Source organism: Eschscholzia californica, unplaced genomic scaffold (genome assembly GCF_041429995.1).
Source record: "Eschscholzia californica isolate CP2 unplaced genomic scaffold, dmEscCali1.0.p SCAF_5, whole genome shotgun sequence".
Lineage (NCBI taxonomy): Eukaryota > Viridiplantae > Streptophyta > Magnoliopsida > Ranunculales > Papaveraceae > Eschscholzia > Eschscholzia californica.
Window position 1 is genome coordinate 28,514,631 of NW_028238472.1, and position 24,310 is coordinate 28,538,940.

The 24,310-nt window shown below is 40.4% G+C and overlaps 2 protein-coding genes across 2 annotated transcripts; one reads left to right on the forward strand and one right to left on the reverse strand.

Moving 5' to 3' along the window:
• Positions 1-677: 677 nt before the first annotated feature.
• LOC147538107 (uncharacterized) lies at positions 678-2,413 on the reverse strand. Its single transcript, XM_086642957.1, has 3 exons — positions 2,176-2,413; positions 1,811-2,063; positions 678-1,425 (listed from the first exon to the last, which is right to left on the reverse strand). The coding sequence occupies exons 1-3, from the start codon at positions 2,411-2,413 to the stop codon at positions 678-680; spliced, it is 1,239 nt and encodes a 412-aa protein (XP_086499083.1).
• Positions 2,414-10,076: 7,663 nt separating this feature from the next.
• Positions 10,077-14,036, forward strand: LOC147538108 (uncharacterized). The gene is made up of 2 exons (XM_086644351.1): positions 10,077-10,598; positions 11,239-14,036. The coding sequence occupies exon 2, from the start codon at positions 11,691-11,693 to the stop codon at positions 13,197-13,199; it is 1,509 nt and encodes a 502-aa protein (XP_086500477.1). The 5' UTR covers positions 10,077-10,598; positions 11,239-11,690; the 3' UTR covers positions 13,200-14,036.
• Positions 14,037-24,310: the final 10,274 nt, after the last annotated feature.

Here is a 24,310-nt window from a genome sequence, read left to right on the forward strand (position 1 = left end):
TTGTTTACCAGTCTCTGGTAGGTTACCCCTGCATTCTTCAACCCGAACGACATTACTTTGTAGCAGAAGATGCCTCTTTCTATGATGAAGGCAGTCTTTTCCTCGTCTGCCGGGTGCATTAGTATCTGGTTATAGCCAGAGAAAGCGTCCATAAAGCTGAGTAGTTGGTGGCCTACAGTGGCATCGACAAGCATGTCGATGTGGGGTAGCGGGAATGAATCCTTGGGGCAAGCTTTGCTTAAGTCTGTGAAGTCAATACAGACTCTCCACTTCCCATTTTTCTTCTTCACCACGACTACGTTGGCCAACCAGTCGGGGTAGTTAACTTCTCGAACAGATCTTGCTTGGATCAGCTTTTGAACTTCCTCATTTATTATCCTGTTGCGTTCTGGAACAAATTTTCTACGCTTCTGTCTTACTGGAGGGTGATCCGGGTCTACCTGTAATCTGTGTACCATTACCTCAGGGTCGATTCCTGTCATGTCAGAATGGGACCAGGCAAAGTAATCATAGTGGGCTGTAAGGAACTCGATTAACGTGCTCCACAGCGTAGGACTGAGTTTGGACCCAATCTGCACTTTATGATCCAGGGTGTCAGGGTGGATCTGGATTTCATCTAGCTCTTCCATGTTTGGGTTGTCTGGATCAGTACTACCGAACTTCTCCTTCTGTAATTGCTACAAGGCTGATTTTGGCGCCTTCATTGCATTTTTGTAGCAATTTCTCGAAGTGCTCTGCTCTCCTCTGATCTCCCTTACACCCCAGGGAGTTGGGAACCTGAGCACTTTGTGAAAAGTGGATGGCAATGCCCTCATATTGTGGATCCATGACCTGCCAAGTATGATGTTGTAGGCAGAAGGGAAGTCTAGTACAACGAACATAGTGTTTAGGTTGATTCCTCCTGCGTAGACGAGAAGGGTGACTTCCCCTAATGTGTGCTTTTGCTCTCCACTGAACCCTACCAGGACAGTAGACCATCGACAGATGCAAGATTCATCTAAACCCATACCTTGCAAAGCATTCAAGAAAAGAACATTAGTAGACGAACCATTATCGATTAAAATACGCTTAACTAAAACATTTGCGATATTAAGAGAGATGACAAGAGCGTCATGATGAGGGTTGACGAGCCATGTGGCTTCATTGTCTACGAAGCTTATTGTCTGGTTGGTGTAAGCATGAGGAGTAGCTCTTGTAGAGTGGGCTAGAGGGATGGTTGCAATTCTAGCACTCCTCTTGGCGGCAGAGTGGCTGACTCCACTCACTTCAGAACCTCCTGAGATTACTAGACACGTTTTCGTAGGAATCGGTTGCTCTGGTTCCTTGATCTGGGTGTCGCGATGTGCCAAGGTATTCTTCCCTATATCTGTCGACAAGTCAGTAAGGTGGCCTCTTTTCAACAACTCTGCAACTTCTAGCCTAAGGCTATGCAATCCGCAGTGTTGTGGCCATGATCTCCATGGAACTCGCACCACTTGGTTGTATCCCTCTTCTCGCTAGGAGTCTTTATCTTTCCTGGCCATCTTACTGTACCTCCCATGCCCTTCATAACTGCTACTAGTTCGACTGGTTCAATGCTTAAGTTGTACTCTGGAATTCTGGTGCGAATGGGTCCTTGAGGCTTCTCTGTTGGGCGACCTGATGGAGGATCAAGTGGCCTCTGTTCTCCCTAGGCAGGCCATGTCTGGAAGTTGGGTGGGGCTCCCCTAGTCTGCTATCTGTTCTCCGATCTGTTCGTCTAGAGCGACGGTCCCTGTTCCTGTCATCATAAGAATAATATTTGCTTCGGTGGGCTTCGTCTTCTTCTCACCGAATTTCTACCTGGGCGCGAGCCAAGGCATCTTCCATGGTAGTGCAGTTGAATTTAGTAAGCTCCTTGTACAACTCCCCTTCTAGTAGCAAACCTTTTCGGAATGCGTCAACTACCGTCTCCTCGTTGCAGTAGGGAATCGATACTTTCACTCGATTGAACCTCCCCACAAAGTCCCTGAGTGGCTCGCCTCTTCTCTGGTTGACTCGGTAGAGGTCGCAAGTTAGTTTTTCTAGCTTTTGCTGCTGGCGAACTGCTTTACAAATGTGTCTGTGAGTTGGGCAAAGGAAGCGATCGAGTTGTTGGGCAGGTTTGTGTACCACTGCAAAGCTGGACCTACGAGACTTGAACCGAAACTCTTGCACATGCACGCCTCCCTGAGATCTCTGGGTATTGCAGCGGTGAACAACCTCTGCTTATATGAAGCGATGTGATCGTCTGATCGGATGTTTCATCGTACATTTTAATGTTAGGGAATGAAAATTTGTTAGGCATTTCTACCAAGGCAATAGCATCGACGAAAGGTGAGTCTGCGTAACTCTGGGGCAGACTCTTCCTTAGTGGGGCTGGAACTCCAGGGATCCTAGTGATCATTGCCTCCATCTCTGCGAGTTTCCTAGTCATGATCTGCTCCAGAGGAATACCTGTAGGAGACAAGTTTAGAATGTCAGCTTGTGAATTAAGCGTTGTCCCCCCTGCCACAGTGTGGGAGGAGGGAATGGTACACATTGAAGAGGAAAAGAGAGGAGCAGTAGTAGAATGTAGGGGAAGAGTAGAGTGTAGGGGCAGAGCAGAGCTTTGGAATGAAGGTAGAGTCGTTATGAAAGGTGTTGCAGAGCCAGCTTCAGTAGCAGGTAGTGTTGTAGAACCACTGATGGTAGTTGATTGCATGGTTGGTTGGCTGGAAGAGCTTCCTGGTTCTGGAGTGAAAGGTTGCATTGAAGTAACTAGAGCTCGGAACCTTATTCCTGTTGTTCTTGGTAAGGAGAGCTCAGTGATCTTTTCTTGAAGTAGTTGGTTTTCTTTTCTCATCAGAGAATTATCTTCTTCCAGAGCTTTGAACGTTTGGGCATTCTCCTGTACTTAGGCTGTGAGAGCGGCTATCTGGGCTGAAACATCGATCGGAGTGGCTACCATGTCATCTGCCGTTGCAAAAGTCGTCTTTGATAGTTGTTGTTGAGGCCCCACGGTGGGCGCCAAACTATGGACGGGTAGAAAGTCACACGGTTAGAGAGATCGTTAGGTGGACACCAGCAACTAGGCTTCAGGCCTTCAAATAGACTGGTGGACAGGCAGAAGGTCGGGTCTGGTGGTCGGGTAGATGGGTAGACAAACGTCCGAGTAGAGAATGGCTACTGGTAGACCAACGTCTGGGTAGGAAGCGGGTACTAGAGACCTGTTGACCTGCACAAGAGAAACAAAACCGTGAAGTCCAAGGGGGCACCGGAGATGGTGTCGGCCAAGGACCCTCCGACGGTCAAGTCAGTAAATTAGTTCGATAACGTAAATGAATAAGCCGAAAGTAGAGTTACTAATGATAGTGGAGTCGTTGTAGCGTCGGAGGTGGCGCGACTCGTAGAGTGGCCGGAGGTCGGTTCTACGGAAAGATGAATCGGATAGCTTCTGGTCTACTCAGACGATAGAGTAGACTTCTGGTCGCGGCAGAGTAGACTTCTGATGATGGTAGAGCAGACTTCTGACGATGGCAGAGTAGGCTTCAGGTCACGGTAGAGTAGACTAGAAAGGTAGAAGAGGAACAGAGAGCCTCTAATAAGATCTGGTGAGGTATCTGGACACTTCTGGACGGAACCCCCTTCTTTGACTAACTTAGATAAGAGGTCACCGGAGTAGATGGATTCTAGTCGGAGCTTTAGTGGTGAATGATTGATGTGATTGGAGCAAAAAGGTTTCTGGAACGCCAAGTTGAGAGGAAGTAAGTAATTTCGAGTGAGAGTCAGATGATCCCTTCTGAGAATGAGGCCTCCTCTATTTATAGAACTTAGAGAAAGATAACCACCCATGGGCACGGGTTAGTTAGATCCGGAATAGTAGGATCTCATTAGAGTGCCTTCGTAGCCGTTGATCTCTGGATGGGGCGTCGTAGCCCTACGATGCCTGCCGCCTTAGTCCGCTTGTTACCAGTAGAAGAGGCCTACTACTCCCTCAAAGTAGCGCAAGACTCGGTCTTCTACCATGACCTCAACGTATAGCGAAATGTTAGGGATTGAGGTGACTCGTTCTTTAATTGCTAGCCACGTGGTGGCGTGACCATACGGAGTCTGAGTGAGTTGACACGTCAGACTAGGGTTGTCACGCTAGAAGAGTAGGCTAGGGCGAGCACCCCAGACTGACTGAGCCTACTAAGCGTGTTGGGCTTGCTAGTGAGGAACTCTCGACGGGCTTCCATGTCAAGCTCGCTGGGTTGCTAGAGGTGCACACTTCATGTTGTATGAAGGCGGGCGTAGAAGGAAGGCCCAACACGAATTCCGTCTCCATTAAGCCCAGATGCCGTTTTTGGCCAATATAATACTCTGACGTTTTAATATAGAGTTATCTCCTTTCTGACCCCCTACTTTATGACCAGCTACCTTTTTGGCCTCATGTTTTCTGTAAATTAAAAATTGACCCCTTTTTGTTAACTCTGTTAGTTAACTTTACTGTTGACATTTTTGTTGCCATAGTTATCATTTTTATAAAAATTATTTCTCTAACCTCCTTTTCTCTCTCTATTTAAAATATGGGTTAATTCACAAGAAAATTTGAACTTTTTTTTATCTAATTTAGGGGAGAAAATGGAATTAATACTAAAAAAATTAAAAAAACATTAGAGCCACCTCATCTCTCCCTCTCTATACTTTATTTCATCACGTCTCTCCTCCGCTTCATTTCTCTCGCCATCTCATCATCTTCTACGACGAAGGTCACCGGGCGGCCAAGTTTTTTGGTGACGTTCACTTAATTTTTTTTCTCGTTATTTCTTTCTCTCTCTCTCTCTCTCCCTCTCTCTCTCTCTCTCTCCTTCTTCTTTCTCTCTATCTTTTCCTCCTTCTTCTTCTTCTCTCTCTCTCTCCCTCCTCCTTCTCCTCCTCCTTCTTCTTCTTCTTCGTCTTCTTCTTCTTCTTCTTCTTCTTCTTCTTCTTCTTCTCTCTTTCCTGTCTTCTTTGTTTTCTCTCTATCTATCTCTGTCGATGGGGAACAACCCCTTCATCGGAGATAGATATATAGAGAGAGATAGAGAAAAGAAAAAAGGGAGAGAACAAAGAAGATAGAAGAAAAAGAAAGAGAGAAGAAAAAGAAAAAAATTATGTTTGGAGGTCGCCGAAAAGTTTGGGCGGACAACGACTTTCATTGGAGAAGATGATGAGGTGGGGAGAGAAATGAAGTGGAAGAGAGAGGTGATGAAATAGAGGGGAGAAAGGGAGAGATGAAGTTGCTTTAATATGTTTTAAAAATTTTGAAAATTAATTCCATTTTGGCTCCTAAGTTTTTTAAGAAGTTCAATGTTTTTTGGGAATTAAAATAGAGAGGAAATGAGGATAGAAAAATCATTTTTAGAAGAAGAGTAATTAGGCAACAAAAATGTTAATCATTAAAGTTAACTAATGAAGTTAACAAAAAGAGACTAATTTTGAATTTACGAAAAATATGAAGCCCAATAAAAGAATGGTTAGAAAGTAAAGGGCCAAAAAGGAAACTCTATAATATATTCGGACTTTTCAACAAAAAGAAACACTATAAACATCAAGAAGGGGTTAATTTCGTATTTTGCCTCAAGCTATGCCACATGTTCCTTTTTAACCCATCATTGGAAGAAAACCTTGAATCCGAGGGGTACATTCAATCACTAATTAAACAAGGGTAAGTTGTATGTTCAACAAACCCTTTTATGTTAGGGTTATTTCCCAAATAGCCCCCAACTTTGTGACCAGCTTTCTGCCTAGCCCCTACTTTAGCAAAAACACCCATATGACCTCCTTTTTCAGTTACCGTTAACTCTCCGTTAACTAGTCATCATTTCTCTCTCCTCCATCTCATTACCTCTCTGTGCCACCTCACCTTTTCGCCACCTAATCATCTTCATCGGCAAAGGTCGCTGGCCGACCAATTTTCTGGCCGGCGACCTTCAAACTTTAAAAATAAAAAACTTTTTTCTCTCTCTCCAAAATTTTTTTTTCTCTCTCTTGAGACCTTGAGACCTCCTTCAAGGTCCAAATCAGGTTCTTGAAGAACCAGATCGAGAGAGAGAAAAAAAAGGAGAGAGAGAAAAAAAAATTTAGAGAGAGAGGGAAAAAAATATTTTTTTTAAGTTGAACGTCGTCGGCCAGAAAATTGGCCGACCTGCGACCTTCGCCGGTGAAGATGATTAGGTGGCGAGAAGGTGAGGTGGCAGAGAAATGTAATGAGATGGAGGAGAGAGAAATGATAACTAATTATTGGAGAGTTAAAAGTAACTGAAAAATGAGACCATATGAGTATTTTTGTTAAAATAGGGGGCTAGGCAGGAAGCTGGTCACAAAGTTAAAGGCTATTTGGAAAATAACCCTTTATGTTATCTATACTAAGTATACTTGGTGGCTGACCACTATTGGGTTATCTAATTAATAGATGAGGTGTCCTCATCAATTCAACTAGATAGATTTGCTAACCATTTCTACCTTCATGGTTAAGTATTAGAGCATGAGGTGCCCAGATACTATGAAGATAATCATTACCCGTCCCATAAGTGTTAGTTTTTGGGTGTTTTAGTTTTTACTATATATATACCCCATTTCTCTTGTAAAAGATGTACTTTATCTTCTTACTTATAAAAGAACAAATTTACTTTTTACCTCTCATCTACATAAGCTAATTCCACTGAAGTTATTAGTCCAAATAATATACTATCTTTTTCTTTAAACAATATTCCTCTTTTTATTATATAAAAGTCAACCCAAAAGGACTATCAAAACTTTACTTGTATAATAGATAAGCCGGACCAATTTAACTTCTTGACTGATATAAATATGTACTACTTTTCTTTTTAAGATTATATTTAAATGTAAATTAAATGTATTTATTTAAAAATTGAATGTGATGAAATGCTTATGTAGATTTAAAATAGTAATTCAATACCAGATGATAATTTAGGTTGACATTCTCATTTCTACATTTAAATCCATTGAAAATCATATCAGGTAACAATATTCCAACACAATGTCATATATGGAACATTTAAGATCGTTTTTGCTTATAAAAAGGACAAACTTACATTAAATATGGACAGGTATCCTACACCCTCTGTAAAAGAGGGCTCGCGTAAATAGACAAATTTGCGTCTTCATGGGGGTATTGGGATTTTTGGTTGGATATATAAGTAGGATTCCTTATAGGCGGTTCAAACTTATCTGGACTTTTAATGAAAAGGACAATAGGAAAAAGGCTAGTCTCATATTTGTTTGTCAAATAGGCTCCATCTTACTACTTGAGCAGCTAACCTACGTTTAGTTTTTGTTTGATTATAAGGATGTATTTATGTACCTCTTAATATTGACAAACTTGAGGTTGACGGAAACACGTGTCAACTAGTGATCGATGAAAGACATTGTTGCATTCTATGTTAGTACAAGCGGATGAGTACATGAGGTATAGTGGTAGATCCAATTGGGGGGACATGCGGACCAACAATGATAAAGAGACCCAAGAGTGAAAAAGGCAACAAGAAACCAAAATCAAACTGGCCGTTCCATATTTCACTGTCTAGCTTTCTCTACAACGTTCTCCAAAATCAAACTGGCCGTTCCATATAGTGGTAGATCCAATTGGGGGGGAATCCTTCGGTTTCCCAGACCTTCAGATCTGGGACCCAGACCGACGACCAGCGAAGGGTTCCCCCCCTTCGCCGACCATTTTAGAGAGAGAGAGAGAGAGTGAGAAGAGAGGGGAAGAGAGAGAGAGAGAGGAATAAGAAGAGAGAGAAAGCAAGAGGGAGAGGAAGAAGAAGAGATTTTTTTTTTTTTTTTTGGGATGACAGTTTCTTATTCCCAATCTGTAAAATAATAATTTTGATCAAATCACACATCGCAGTATACTAGGCCTTCTAATTCTTTAAGAAGTTTATCTAAAAGATTCGCGATATAACTAGGAAGACGTTTCAAATACCACATATGAGTTACTGGGCATGCCAGTTTGATGTAGGTTTGAAGGTCGCCGGTCGGAAATTTGACCGGCCGGCGACCCCTACCGGAGAAGATGATGATGTGGCGTGTTAGGTGACTTGACAGAGAGAGGAAATGAGATGGAGGAGTGAGAGTAACGAACAGTTAAAGATAACGGAAAAAGGGAACCATATGGGAATATTTGCTAAAGTAGGGGACTAGGCAGGAAGCTGGTCACAAAGTTGGGGGCCATTTGGGAAATAACCCTTTATATTATATATTTTTTGTATTCCAAAACTATCCTCTCACTTTTATTTTTTCTCTTTTTTTTTAGAACCAAATAGTCTATAAACTGAATAAAGTTACAAAAAGTCCAAAAAACACATAAAATCGTTACAAGTCAGGACTAAAAATAACAACATTACCTGCAGAGGATCAAATGCAAATGTTTCGACTTTCAGAGGAGGTAAACAGAAGTCGCAAGATCGTAGGCCTCCTTATTGGGTGATCTGTTACAATACACCAGTTCTACTTGGTGTTGGTTAATCCTCCTTCTTAGTCCTTCGATTTCATCAATCAACCGCAAAGGAACCTCAGCATCAACGGATGAGATTAGGTTAAGGAACACTAGGGCGTCTCCTTCGATTATAAACACGTGAAATCCTAATTCTTCTGCTAAGTCCAGAGCCGTTTCTAACCCTATCATCACGCTGAACATGGGAGATTTAGGCGTAACCACTTTCCTCTTCGAACCCAAAATAACTCCATCCGAATCTCGAGGTATTACAGCACAAGAAGCTTGATTTTCTTTGTAAGAACCATCAGATAAATATGGTGAGGATCTAGTCTTCTAACTATATCTCCAATCTCTGGTATCATTTTCTCTGACCAGGTTTTTTGTTTAGATGTTTTCTTAAAATATTTAGTGGTCTGGTCTAAAGGCTTTGACTATTGTCAATGGTTAGGGTTGATTTTGAGTTGATTGTGCTATTTGTTAGTAATAAAACTTTGCGGAAGTTATCGAACCTATCCGATTATGAAAATTAATCGAAAAACTATGCCAAAACTAAATATGTAAACAGAATTTAACGAGGTTCGCTTAAAGCCTACCTCCTTGATGAGACATGAAAATGTCCCATCTGAGTCTCTTAATTTGGACAAGTTAGTCTATCTAGGGCAAGCTACTCTCATGAATTATCTCTTTTTCTACTCAGGTACCTTTTTCAGAGTTATATGTGCAAAACGGATAAAAGTCGGAAAAACGCAGACGAGGGGTATTTTGGTCATTTGTTGATTCTGATATCGAGATTAGTGCTCGGATGGAAAGTAGAGATCAAGACGAACCCGTAGGCGAAAACGAAAGTCAAATCGGAGTCCGGATGAGCAAATTAGAGCAAGTCAAAGTTCGGGTCAAAATAGGTGGACCATGAGTCAAAGCCTCTGATGACGTCATCATGACGTCAGCATCATCACCTTCATCACCAATTATTCAGCTTAAAACCGAGACTTCCCATTTTTTTGGGAGTTTCCATTTTTTTTCTTATTCGACTCCATCAAAAACCGACTTCAACAATTCAAAATAAGAAAAAGGAAATAATGAGAAGAGAAAGGAATGTTTCACAAACCGAGATTTAGAGAGATAATCTCTCGGCTAAACCGAAATGGATAGAAGATATTCAGAGAGAGAGAAGATGAAATCTTTCTCTTAACAGTAGAAAGAGAGAGCTGTGTTGATGAAGACTTTCCTAACCGAGGAGATCAATGAAGGAAAGTTTTTAAATGTTTAGAAAGAGAGAATGAAAACCGACAAGGAGATAGTTGGGTTTATTATTTCTTACCATGTTCAAAGATTTGAGAGAGAGGGAGTCGGCCATGGAATATAAAAAAACAGAGAAGAACAACTGATGGATTATCTCGACTAGGGGGTCTTCCTCTGGTAGCTCAACCAAAACAGGAAATTACAGAGAGAGAGAGATAGAGAGAGAAACCATCATCATCATCTCGGATTGGGAGAACCATCCTCTCTTTAAGCTCAATCAAATAGAAAAACCAGAGAGAGAGAGAGAGGAAGAAGAGAAGATCATCTCTCACGGCCAAGAAAAATTGAGAGAACTCCTCATCAGCTTCTATCTTTCATCATCTTCTTTTGATTGTAACTCTTTAGTGAGAGAAGAGTTTACAGAGAGAGAAGAGTTTACAGAGAGAGAGAGAACCGAGAGCTTTTTCTGTTTGATTTCTGATTTTATTCTTTGAATTGTAACCTTAATTTCTTAGTGAGAGAGAGAGAGATTACAGAGAAGAAAGTAGAGTTAGAGAAGAAAACAGAGAAGGAGATTGTAGAGAGAGAGAGAGAAAACCGAGAGCTTGTTTAATGGAGTTTTTCTTTTGATTTTTGATTTTCTTATTGTTTCCTCTACTTCTTAGTGAGAGAGAGATAGAGAAAGAGACTTAACAGAGAGATATTAAGAAAAGAGAGAGAAAACAGAAAGGTTGAAGAGAGAAACAGGAGGTTGAAGAAGGTGAGAAAATTATTTTCTCTCAAGGAAAATATTTCCGGGAAGACGAGAAAATCGTTTTCCCAGAGGGTGCGTTTGGCAGATTTCAGAAAAACAGAAGAAATTCAATTCCTTAGGCTCTGTTTGGCTGGAAAATTAGTAAGAAATTCAACTCTTCCATTTTTCTTTTCTTTTTCCATATATTTAAGCTTCAATCCTTTATCATGAGTAACTAATTTTCCTATCTCGGGTTTAGATGAAGTTGAACTAATCATTTTTTCGACAATTTATTAAAGTTTTTACCATTTTAACGATAAAATCTTCCGGGTTTTTAGACCGTTCATGGACTGAAAACCTGAGTTATATAAAGAACCATCTAATCAGACTAAAATTAATTTGTCGTTAGAATTGTTAGGAAGACGGATTCGAAAACCCTAGGCTCTCCCCCATTTGAGTTCCTTGTATCATTTGTAATTATTTTCTTTCTGTAATTTTATTTTATTTATTTTAATTTAAAACCAAAACCAAAACCATTTTCAAACAAGTCCTACTTCCAAGTCTTAGAATAGGTTTCACTTAGTCCCTGAGGAACGAACCGGTCTTACCGGAAACTATTACAACTTGACACCCGTGCACTTGCGGGTGTAGACCTATTTAGGAAACTTTTTAGGCCCATCAAGTTTTTGGCGCCGCTGCCGGGGACTATGTTTTAAATTTATTCTAATCTTGGAAAGTTTTTATTTTTGGTAAGTTTTGAATTTTGGATATTTTGACTTGCTTCTCTGTTTTTGGTGTGCAGAACACTAAGGAGCTGAAGAGGAGGCGCAACAAGGAGGAGGACCTCAAAAGGAGAAATTTACAGTTTTTATTTTTTGTATTTATTTTGGTGAGAAAGAGAGACTTTAGACTTTTTAGACTTTCTTCTTATGTTTTAAAGTTTTGACCCTAAATTAGAGGGCTTTTAAATTGTAACCGAAAATCAAACGAAGCCTCGGGTTCGAGCACTCGCGGGGAGAGTGGCCCGGGTCGTCTGCAAAGGTCGTCGCCCGTCTCGAACGGGAGGTAACTTTCTCTAATCACCCACGAATCCCCTGTTAGTGGGTACTTTTCATAAGATCTTCGTAGTGCTTCCTCGGTTTTCGTGTTTTTAAAAAAAAAAAAAAAAAAAAAAAAAAAAACGGACCAATAAAAAGGAATCGAGTGTAGTTTTTGCAAGTGTCAATTCCCATATTGTGATCGTGCCTGACCATCATGGCGCATTTCTCTAATGGTTGGACGTACCCTGTTGATGATGATGACCTTGATCTAAAGGGACCCGTCATCAACCGAACTGATATAACCTTAAGAGAATACCAACAGTTGCGTAAAGACTGGCTTAACCAACGTGGTACGACTCTAAGAGATTGTCAACGACTTAACGAGGGGAATAGGCTAGTTGAGCCTAACCGAACTGGTATGACCCTAGGAGAGTACCAACAGATGTGTAGAGACGAGCCTAACCGACCGGGTATGACATTTCAGGATTATAAACGAATGTCTAGAAACAGTCCGATTAGTGAGTGGAGTAGACCATATGAGCCTGATCGATCTCATATGACATTAGGAGATTATCAGCAAATGTGTAGAGATGGTCCGATTAGCGATGGATATGGTCCGACGCCAAATATATATGAGAGACCTTATTGTCCACACTATTCTGAGACCAATGACTTTAGAGACAGGAATGATCCTAATATGTACGGAGGAAGTTATTATCAAGAGTCTACGTTTAATTACACTAGCGAACCTTATTATGAGGAGACTCTTGAAGATAGATCTCGATCAGAGTCCGAGAGTCGTCTTATTGAGATTATGTCACAATTTGCGACTCAAATGCAGCAGGATACTGAGTCCTTGGCTCAACAGATGAAAATGTTTAAGTCGCAGTTATTCGCCGACGAGGAAGGGGGTTCACCACCCCAAACTCAGGAAGGTACTAGGTACGATGACGAGGTTAATACGTCTAACCCTAGTACTAAGTTAAATGTCGATGAATTTACTGATAATACCCTAGAGCCTGAAAGGTCTGATGACCTTGTTGTCTTGCTTCCTCCACCTATGTCATCTCACCATGATAGGACTACACTAGACATTGATATTCAAGATGATGGCTCTATGAGCAAGTTTGGGAATGACACTATTCTGAACTTTCCGACATTTGAGATTTGTAAGGAGTCAGCCTTAGATGAAATTCTAGGAAGGCATGATATTATACCTGACTGCGAGGCTTCAGATGTCTTTGAGGACATTGATAACGTTAGAGACATGTTAGATACTTTGTCAGACTGTGTACCTAAGGAAACCATGGACCTTGACCTGGTCCCCGAGCATATTGCCTTACCCTTAGAGTCTAGTTTGACCTTTCACATGGTCTCAGACTCGGTTGTTGATCCCTTTTGGGACACTTCAGATGTCTCCTCGAGAACGTCTATGGAAATAGTGGATATTCTATCCACTAAGCTTGCAGATGACTTTCTGCCTTCGACGGATATATTGGCCCTTCATTGTTATGTCGATCCTTTTGATGACTTTCTAGTCATTGGTCCGAGTATTTATAGTTACTTAGTGGACTGTGCATCCACTAAGTTTGGGGATTGCCCCTCTTCTTTGATAGTCTCACATGCACTCTCTGCAATTCAAAAAAATGTGAGACTATCGTTCACCGAAAACTTTGTGTTTTGGGTGGACCCACAGATGTATCGATTATTGGTTTACAGTTAATCACATATCTGTAATCCAGTAGGTATAATTCTTCTATTTTTTCGAGTCATCTGTTTCGTCTGGCTGAAGACGTTAAACTTAGCGCTTTCTGGGAGGCAACCCACGCTTAGGACTTCCGAATCAGGTAATATCTCTCCCTTCATCCTGTTACTTTTGCATAGTCTTCAGAACATTGAGGACAATGTTCGGTTTAAGTTTGGGGATAGGGGAATGAATTTTTGCTAAGTCCTTATTTCAAAAACTCAAAAGGGTTCAAAATTTCAAAATTTTTGGATTGAAAATGTGAGTCTAGTTGTTTTTGCTTGTTAATAGTTATAGAGTCTAGTTGGTTGTACTACACTTTTTCTAAAGGTTTTTCCACGAATTTCGAGTCTTGAAGTTGTTTGTGCACTAGCCATGTGAGTGTTAGATAGGTGAAGAGTGGACATTTCTAAGAGAACTTAATCGATCATTAGTGGAGACTTAACCTATGTGAGATTCTGAGCCTTTCTTTTTGTTTTGAGTGATCTCTTCTGAGCTAACTCTGAGTAGAATGAAGAGCTACTCAACCTCGCAATATTCATTAGAGCTCAGTTGATCTCTTGAGTTCAAATTTTACAACCACTAGGGATGTCATCAGGAAGTAAACCTTTCTCTTGTAGTCTGAGAAACTTGAAAACAGTGTCAACTAGAGGAAGATAGGAACCTCATCATTTAGAACCCTGAGAATGAGGCATGAAGCAAAGTGGAGAGAATTATACCCCAAGGAAAGTGTTAAGAAAGTATATTGTGTATCTTGAGTTTTATTACCAGCAGCGTATTAGAAAAAAAAAAAAAAAAAAAAAAAAAAAAAAAAAGAGAAAAAAAAAAGAGAAAAAAAAGAAGAAATAGAAAAATCAAAGAAAAATCAAAGAAAAAAGAAAGAAAGTGTGTTTTAAGTGTTTATCCCTTGAATTAGCTCTTGAAGATTTGAAGACGTCAAGTTCTCATGAGTTCTAGTCATATCCTCATTAGTGTCTATCGACCTCTAGGGAGCATTGTTAGATAGTAGATCAGGTGAGAAGAGTTAGTTAGCTTCCCCATTCCATATTAGTGGTTGTTTCCTTCTTTGAGATCAGTCGTTTACCAAAAATTTAGTCCGTCTTTTGTAATGTGTTGAGTTTTTCTTCATGCTCATACTCGCACATTGAGTGAAACATTTCTGAGTGACTTTAATTTTTGAGTGTATGACCGCGAGGCGGCAGTCGAGGCGAAATGTATTGAGAAGGTAATCGAGGTCTTGTCTGTTTGGAACCGAAATGATACTCATATTGGCTGGTCACGTGCACTTCGAGTCTTGATTACTAGTGAAGGGATTTTTAGCATTTGTATGGTTTGGTCGACTTAGATTTCATTTTTATTAACTTTTGAAAATCTACCGGATAAACATTTTTTAGTCCATATCATATTTAGACCCTTCTGCATTTTTGAGATTTTCGAATTTTGTGGGTATATTCACTGCAAACCCTCACGAGACGAAACTCGTCCTCTAGGGTAACCTAGAGGTTTAACGGCTTGTTGCACGTGCTAAGTGCAATCGTGTTTCCCTACGAAAGTGGTGAATTAGGTTTAGTTTTATTTTTCTGTTTTGCTCGAGGACTAGCAAAATCTAAGTTTGGGGATGTTTGATGAGACATGAAAATGTCCCATCTGAGTCTCTTAATTTGGACAAGTTAGTCTATCTAGGGCAAGCTACTCTCATGAATTATCTCTTTTTCTACTCAGGTACCTTTTTCAGAGTTATATGTGCAAAACGGATAAAAGTCGGAAAAACGCAGACGAGGGGTATTTTGGTCATTTGTTGATTCTGATATCGAGATTAGTGCTCGGATGGAAAGTAGAGATCAAGACGAACCCGTAGGCGAAAACGAAAGTCAAATCGGAGTCCGGATGAGCAAATTAGAGCAAGTCAAAGTTCGGGTCAAAATAGGTGGACCATGAGTCAAAGCCTCTGCTGACGTCATCATGACGTCAGCATCATCACCTTCATCACCAATTATTCAGCTTAAAACCGAGACTTCCCATTTTTTTGGGAGTTTCCATTTTTTTTCTTATTCGACTCCATCAAAAACCGACTTCAACAATTCAAAATAAGAAAAAGGAAATAATGAGAAGAGAAAGGAATGTTTCACAAACCGAGATTTAGAGAGATAATCTCTCGGCTAAACCGAAATGGATAGAAGATATTCAGAGAGAGAGAAGATGAAATCTTTCTCTTAACAGTAGAAAGAGAGAGCTGTGTTGATGAAGACTTTCCTAACCGAGGAGATCAATGAAGGAAAGTTTTTAAATGTTTAGAAAGAGAGAATGAAAACCGACAAGGAGATAGTTGGGTTTATTATTTCTTACCATGTTCAAAGATTTGAGAGAGAGGGAGTCGGCCATGGAATATAAAAAAACAGAGAAGAACAACTGATGGATTATCTCGACTAGGGGGTCTTCCTCTGGTAGCTCAACCAAAACAGGAAATTACAGAGAGAGAGAGATAGAGAGAGAAACCATCATCATCATCTCGGATTGGGAGAACCATCCTCTCTTTAAGCTCAATCAAATAGAAAAACCAGAGAGAGAGAGAGAGGAAGAAGAGAAGATCATCTCTCACGGCCAAGAAAAATTGAGAGAACTCCTCATCAGCTTCTATCTTTCATCATCTTCTTTTGATTGTAACTCTTTAGTGAGAGAAGAGTTTACAGAGAGAGAAGAGTTTACAGAGAGAGAGAGAACCGAGAGCTTTTTCTGTTTGATTTCTGATTTTATTCTTTGAATTGTAACCTTAATTTCTTAGTGAGAGAGAGAGAGATTACAGAGAAGAAAGTAGAGTTAGAGAAGAAAACAGAGAAGGAGATTGTAGAGAGAGAGAGAGAAAACCGAGAGCTTGTTTAATGGAGTTTTTCTTTTGATTTTTGATTTTCTTATTGTTTCCTCTACTTCTTAGTGAGAGAGAGATAGAGAAAGAGACTTAACAGAGAGATATTAAGAAAAGAGAGAGAAAACAGAAAGGTTGAAGAGAGAAACAGGAGGTTGAAGAAGGTGAGAAAATTATTTTCTCTCAAGGAAAATATTTCCGGGAAGACGAGAAAATCGTTTTCCCAGAGGGTGCGTTTGGCAGATTTCAGAAAAACAGAAGAAATTCAATTCCTTAGGCTCTGTTTGGCTGGAAAATTAGTAAGAAATTCAACTCTTCCATTTTTCTTTTCTTTTTCCATATATTTAAGCTTCAATCCTTTATCATGAGTAACTAATTTTCCTATCTCGGGTTTAGATGAAGTTGAACTAATCATTTTTTCGACAATTTATTAAAGTTTTTACCATTTTAACGATAAAATCTTCCGGGTTTTTAGACCGTTCATGGACTGAAAACCTGAGTTATATAAAGAACCATCTAATCAGACTAAAATTAATTTGTCGTTAGAATTGTTAGGAAGACGGATTCGAAAACCCTAGGCTCTCCCCCATTTGAGTTCCTTGTATCATTTGTAATTATTTTCTTTCTGTAATTTTATTTTATTTATTTTAATTTAAAACCAAAACCAAAACCATTTTCAAACAAGTCCTACTTCCAAGTCTTAGAATAGGTTTCACTTAGTCCCTGAGGAACGAACCGGTCTTACCGGAAACTATTACAACTTGACACTCCGGCAGCGGCGCCAAAAACTTGATGAGCCTAGTAGGTTACCCTAATTAGGTCTACACCCGCAAGTGCACGGGTGTCAAGTTATAATAAATTCCGGTAAGACCGGTTCGTTCCTCAGAGACTAAGTGAAACCTATTCTAAGACTTGGAAGTAAGAAGATTTTAAAATAATTTGGTATTGGTTTTTAAATGAATAAAATATTAAAATAAAATGATGGAAAGAAAATAATTACAAATGATACAAGGAACTCAAATGGGGGAGAGCCTAGGGTTTTCTGAATCCGTCTTCCTAACAATTCTAACGACAAATTAATTTGGTCTAATTCGATTGTTCTTTGTATAACTCAGGTTTTCAGTCCATGGATGGTCTAAAAACCCGGAAGATATTATCGTTAAAATAATAAAAACTGTAATAAATTAATCATTAGAATAATTATTGAAACTTCATCTAAAACCCTAGATAGAGAATTATTTACTCATGGACATTAAATAAAAGAAATTGGAAAATAAAGTAAGGAGAGGGAGAAGAAAACTTAACTTTTTTTGCTATTTCAGAACCAAACAGGTCCTTAGGGAAAGATTTTCCTTCTGTTTTCAAAAAATTCTGCCAAACAGACCCTTAGGGAAAATTATTTTCCCGTCTTCCCGGAAACGATTTCCAGGTGAGAAAATAATTTTCCTTCCCTGGTTTTTCTTCTCCTTCTCTGTTTTCTCTTTATTTCTCTTTCTATACTGTTTCTTTCTCTCTCTAAACAAACTATGAACACTCTCTAATGTTTATAACCGAGTGATTATAAAGAAAGAAGAAGAAGAAGAAGAAGAAGATGATGATGGATTTTATAAACTTTGATTCAATCTTTCTCTCTCTACAATATCTCTCTCTCTCTCTCTCAACTCTCTTAATCTAACTCTCTCTTTCTCACTAAGAGAAGGACTAGAAGAAGAAGAAGAAAAGAAAAGAAACAGAAAACTGCAAATTTCTTTCTCTCTCTATAGCTCTCGGCTTTAATCTTCAATGGTGGAGAGATGATCAATAATGATGGATAAGCTGAGTTTCTCCTTTATGATAATGGTGTACTGTTCTTCTCTGTCCCCAGCCGAGTGATGATTTGTTCTCTCTCTCTCTCTCTAATATTTCGATTCAATTTGAGCTCGAGAGCTTCATCCCATCCGAGATGTTGATGATGGTTTCTCTCTCTATCTCTCTCTCTCTGTAATTTCCTGTTTTGGTTGAGCTACCAGAGGAAGACCCCCTAGTCGAGATAATCCATCAGTTGTTCTTCTCTGTTTTTTTATATTCCATGGCCGACTCCCTCTCTCTCAAATCTTTGAACATGGTAAGAAATAATAAACCCAACTATCTCCTTGTCGGTTTTCATTCTCTCTTTCTAAACATTTAAAAACTTTCCTTCATTGATCTCCTCGGTTAGGAAAGTCTTCATCAACACAGCTCTCTCTTTCTACTGTTAAGAGAAAGATTTCATCTTCTCTCTCTCTGAATATCTTCTATCCATTTCGGTTTAGCCGAGAGATTATCTCTCTAAATCTCGGTTTGTGAAACATTCCTTTCTCTTCTCATTATTTCCTTTTTCTTATTTTGAATTGTTGAAGTCGGTTTTTGATGGAGTCGAATAAGAAAAAAAATGGAAACTCCCAAAAAAATGGGAAGTCTCGGTTTTAAGCTGAATAATTGGTGATGAAGGTGATGATGCTGACGTCATGATGACGTCATCAGAGGCTTTGACTCATGGTCCACCTATTTTGACCCGAACTTTGACTTGCTCTAATTTGCTCATCCGGACTCCGATTTGACTTTCGTTTTCGCCTACGGGTTCGTCTTGATCTCTACTTTCCATCCGAGCACTAATCTCGATATCAGAATCAACAAATGACCAAAATACCCCTCGTCTGCGTTTTTCCGACTTTTATCCGTTTTGCACATATAACTCTGAAAAAGGTACCTGAGTAGAAAAAGAGATAATTCATGAGAGTAGCTTGCCCTAGATAGACTAACTTGTCCAAATTAAGAGACTCAGATGGGACATTTTCATGTCTCATCACTCCTCGGGCGAACAAGAAAACTTTATTGAAGGATAGATGAAGACGACTCACACAACCCGCAAGTTCGTCCCAAGATGGTACCGTATAGAAATTTAACCTTCTATACTAGATCTTCGACGACCGAGAAATTAAACACCGCTCAAAACTATGAACAAAATTTCTCTCTCACTTGCTCTCTCTAGCTCTCTCTAAAGAATAGTTGTTGTGTTTGTTGTTGATGTTATCAAAGCACTCAAAACCCCCATATTTATATATAGTATAAGCCGACTATTGATGCTCCAATTTTGAGCAATTTCCAAATTGGAAATCCAAATTGGAAAAGGATTTGGATTCACCAAACCGCCTCTTATCACACAAACCCAATTTGGAAAAAGGATTTGGATTCACCAAACCGCCTCTTACAATTCTCCACCTCGTACACAATTTGATATACTTAAAATTTTGGACGAACACCAAGATACTCCTTGTAAGATATATCTGCTTCTTGTAACTTCATCCGACTGCACCATATGACCATGGCTGCCTACGTACCTTTTTACAGGATCAAGCCTACCGTAGTTCTACCAACCCTTCACCTAAAGATTACCTTGTCACCATTACGCCCTTTCGGGCAACTTAACACGAGCCGATTTGTAACAATTCCAAGCAGTGCTGAAACTTGCTACATATCACCACTTTGGTCAACATGTCCGCGGAATTCTCATCTATGTGAACCTTCAAGAGAGAAACATCACCTTCCTCTACGACATCTCGTATGAAGTGATACCTGACATCGATATGCTTAGTACGAGCATGATGAACCTGATTCTTCGCCAAGTGGATCGCACTTTGACTATCACACCATACATCTACGCAATCCTGCTTAATCCCTAAATCATCCAGAAGACCCCACAACCACAATGCTTCCTTCACACCCTCGGCCATAGCCATATACTCAGCCTCCGTAGTAGATAACGCAACTGTAGATTGTAACATCGATCGCCAACTATTTGGAGCACCATGTACCCTAAATACATAACCAGTAGTAGATCGTCTTCGATCTAGATCGCCAGCATAATCTGAGTCAACATAACCGCTTACCTGACATGTGTCTCCACCAAAGCACAAACCCGTATCAACGGTACCTTTTAAGTACCTCAAGGCCCACTTCACAGCTTCCCAGTGTGTCTTCCCCGGGTTTGCCATAATCCTACTAAGAGCAACTCCAACGTGGGGCTCGGGCTCCCAATTTTGGGAGCCCCTGAATTTTGGGAGCCTCGGGGCTTTCCTCAATTCCAACGTCGGGCTCCCAACCGGGGCTCCCAAATCAATATATTATACGTGTGCGAAGTATGTGTGCGAAATTTTGATTTTAAATTTCGACTATAAATTATTAGATTTCGACTATGAATTAAAATGTGATATTATTCGAGAGAGATAATTTCAAAAAGATAAACACAAAAAAAACACAAAAATAAAAATTAGAGAAAAATACTTAAACAAGTAGTATTTAAAATAATAAGAATATTAAAAAAAAAATTAGTTTAAAAAAAAAATTAAAAAAATTAAAAAAAAATAAAATAAGGTGGGGTGGATCCCCTTTTTAGGGGATCCACCCCAAAATATGGCCGTTGGGAGCCCCAACAGCCATATTTTGGGGGCTGGGAGCCCCCAGCCCGGGCTCCCTTTTGGGAGCCCGGGAGCATGGGGCTCCCAGCCCCACCGGGAGCCCAGCCCCACCGGGAGCCCAGCCCCGGGGCTCCCGGGTTGGAGGGCTGGGGCTGGGGCTCCCAAAATTTGAATTGGGAGCCCCAGCCCCCCCAACGTTGGACATGCTCTAACCACACTGACCGCCTGTGAAATTTCCGGACGAGTACACACCATAGCGTACATCAAATTGCCAACTGCACTAGCATACGGTACACGATTCATATGATCCTTCTCCACCGTAGTAGTGGGAGATTGTCTTCCCGTGAGCTTGAAGTGTGGTGCCAAAGGTGTTGACACCGCCTTCGCATTCTGCATCCCGAACCGAGAAACTACTCGTTCGATGTAACCTTTCTGACTCAAGTACAGTTTCTTACTTGACCGCTCTCTCTTAATCTCTATTCCCAGTATCTTCTTTGCAGCGCCCATGTCTTTCATCTCAAACTCTTGACTGAGTTGAGATTTCAACTTATCTATCTCCACCATGCTTCTAGAAGCAATAAGCATGTCATCCACATACAAAAGAAGATAAATAAAGTCACCTTCGCGAAACTTCTTGATGTATACACAACAATCATAGTCACTTCTGCGAAAACCATGCTTTAGCATGAAAAAATCAAATCGTTTGTACCATTGGCGAGGGGATTGTTTCAATTCGTAAAGAGACTTCCTCAAACGACATACTTGGTTTTCTTTGCCTTCAACCTTGTATCCCTCAGGTTGAGCCATATAAATTTCTTCTTCCAAATCACCGTGCAAGAAGGCGGTTTTAACATCGAGTTGTTCCAGCTCAAGATCACTGTGAGCGACAATACTCAATAGCACTCGAATAGAAGTATGTTTCACGACCGGGGAGAAAATCTCATTGTAGTCGACCCCTTCTTTCTGTGCATAACTTGGCCACTAGTCTTGCCTTATACCTTGTACCCTTGATCTCGGAAGAATCCTCTTTCTTCTTGTACACCCATTTACAACCAATAACAGACTTCCCTTCGGGTAATGGGACAACCTCTCATGTCTTGTTCTTGTGAAGAGACTCCATCTCTTCTTGCATAGCAACCAACCAACTCTCTCTTTCCTCCGCAGTAATATCTTGTTTGAAGGTGACCGGCTCGTCGTCTTCCACTGAGAGTGCATATTCAACCACATTTGTCTGCCCGTAATGCCTAAGAGGTTTGTCTGACCCTAACCACTGTATCGGCTTATATAACCGTTTCGGCCTAGTGTGTACCGAAACATCCTGCTATTGCTGTAAAACTTATGTACCTTCTCCTTGAACCTCATCATGATTGTGTTCATCAATTTCCTCATCCTGAGTACTATCCTGATCCTCCATCTGATCATGGTTCTTAGAAATCCGTTGGTCTTCGGCTTCTACTTCCACTACTTGAGCTTTAGTAGATCCAACATCACCACAACTAGGCACCGTAGCTTTCGCCATAGCTACAATAGATGACTCATCAAACACCACATCTTTGCTGACTACAAACTTCTTGTCTTCCGTACACCATAGCCGATAACCCTTGACTCCTATAGTGTATCCTAAGAAAATTGCCTTCTCTGCTCTATTATCAAGTTTGTTACCTTTAACATGGTAATAGGTCGTACAACCGAAAACCCTAAGTCTCCCGTAATCTGCATGTTCACCTCACCACACCTCGTAAGGTATGCCGCAATGTAAAGAAGAATGTGGAGACCTGCTCACAATATAACATACTGTAGCAACAGATTTTACCCACCATTCTACGCCTAATTCTGAATTGGAATGCATACATCTAGCCTTCTCAAATAGTGTACGGTTCAATCTCTCTGCGACTCCATTCTGCTGAGGTGTGTTTACTACTGTCCAGTGCCTCACAATGCCTTCCTGATTACAAAACTCCTTGAATGCCCCCGTGTACTCTGTCCCATTATCCGATCTTAACGTCCTCAGCTTTCGACCAGTTTTGTTCTCAACCAATGCTTTCCACTCCAGGATTGTGTTGACTACCTTATTTTTATGCTTCAGAAAATAAAGCCAGACAAATCTCGAATGATCATCAACGATGTAACATAATACCTGGAACCACCCTTGGAAGCTAACTTTGCCGGTCCCCAAACATCGGTATGTACGTAGTCTAATACCTCTTTGCTCCTGTGCTTGCTTGTAGAGAACACCACCCTGTGTGCCTTTCCGAACACACAATGCTCACAAAACTCCATGCAAGACTTCTTCATGTCCTTTAAAAAGTCTTTCCCGCACATCAAAGATAGACCCTTTTCTGACATATGCCCAAGGCGCATATGCCAAAGCCTCGTACTAGTCGTTGGATCCCTTCCACTGATTCCTACTGTTACATCTCTTGTTATTGTTGTCCTCAAAAGTTTGTATAAATTACCGTAACGAGTACCTCTCATTACCACCAAAGAACCCTTAACAACTTTTATGGAGCCATTCTCTATAATTATCTTACAACCGTTCCGCTCTAACACACCGAGGGAAATTAGATGTTTCCGCAAATCGGGTATGTGTCTTACGTCCGTCAATGTTCTCACCACTCCATCGTGCATCTTGATACGTATTGTTCCGAGTCCCACAGCTTTACATATATTATCATTACCCATTATAATTGTACCACCATCTATACTCCTATAGGTAGTAAACCACTCCCTATTTGGACACATATGGTGTGACGCCCCTAAATCAAACATCCACTTATCGGAGATCTTCTTAGACACCTCTGTCACCGAGAAACATTCGTCAGGGTCTTCTGACACATATCCCGCCTCTTGCATCTCTTGTTTCCCCTTGTAGCCTTCGTTCTTTTGCTTCAACTTTCTCTTTGGACAAGCTGCTTTAAAGTGGCCAAGCTCACCACAACTAAAGCACGTTTTCTTGAAAGAGCCTCTAGATTTGGATCTAAATTTCCCGCCCTTTCCCTTTCCTCTTTCATTACTCCTCCCCCTTGTTGCAAACAACCCTTGTGTTTGATCCTTGTCTACTCCACCCGACGTCATACTGCTAGTAGCAACCTTACGAAGGTCATCCGCTAATAACGAATTTCGCGTCTCTTCCATGCTTAGACTATCACCAACAAGCATCAAAGTTTGAACAAGGTTCTCATAAGATTTAGGCAATAAAAGTAACAATATGAGGGTTTGGTCCTCATCCTCAACCTTAACATTAATATCCTTCAAATCTGAGATAATCTTGTCAAACCTGTTCACATATTCCTGAATAGAAGAACCCTCTTCCATTCTTTACGTGAAATTTTAATTAGACCCGATTCGTTAAAGTTTTCGTCATGAAATTGTTTTCTAGCTTTAACCACGCACTCGCCGTCGTTGTTTCTCCGTCTACTAGGAACGCCACATCCCTCGCAAGACACAACATAATGGTTGTCCGTGCTTCGAGATCTAACTCCTCCCAATCCTCATCTGACATATCTCTTGGTTTCTTTCCCGTCAACGTCTTGTGTAATTTCTGCGAGATTGACAGATTCTTCTTCTGCATCCGCCAATAAGAAAAATCGTTTTTCCCATTGAACTTCTCTATCTCATATTTCCCTGAATTGACCGTACCACTTCTCGATCCCATCTTCTCTTCGTTCAATCTCAACAAGGCTCTGGTACCAATTGTTAGTACTAAAAATTCGCGGAAGCTATCAAACCTGTCCTAGAAATTGATCCGATTATGAAAATTAATCGAAAAGCTATGCCAAAACTAAATATGT

What these genes read in the sequence shown, in the direction of transcription:
- LOC147538107 (XM_086642957.1), bottom strand. Translation starts at nt 2,413, where the DNA reads ATGGAGGCAATGATCACTAGGATCCCTGGAGTTCCAGCCCCACTAAGG. An exon ending in GATCTCAGGGAGGCGTGCAT is followed by an intron (nt 2,064 to 2,175) that starts GTGCAAGAGTTT and finishes TTTGTAAAGCAG; the next exon opens with TTCGCCAGCAGCAAAAGCTA. An exon ending in CGCGCCCAGGTAGAAATTCG is followed by an intron (nt 1,426 to 1,810) that starts GTGAGAAGAAGA and finishes CGGATTGCATAG; the next exon opens with CCTTAGGCTAGAAGTTGCAG.
- LOC147538108 (XM_086644351.1), top strand. Translation starts at nt 11,691, where the DNA reads ATGGCGCATTTCTCTAATGGTTGGACGTACCCTGTTGATGATGATGAC.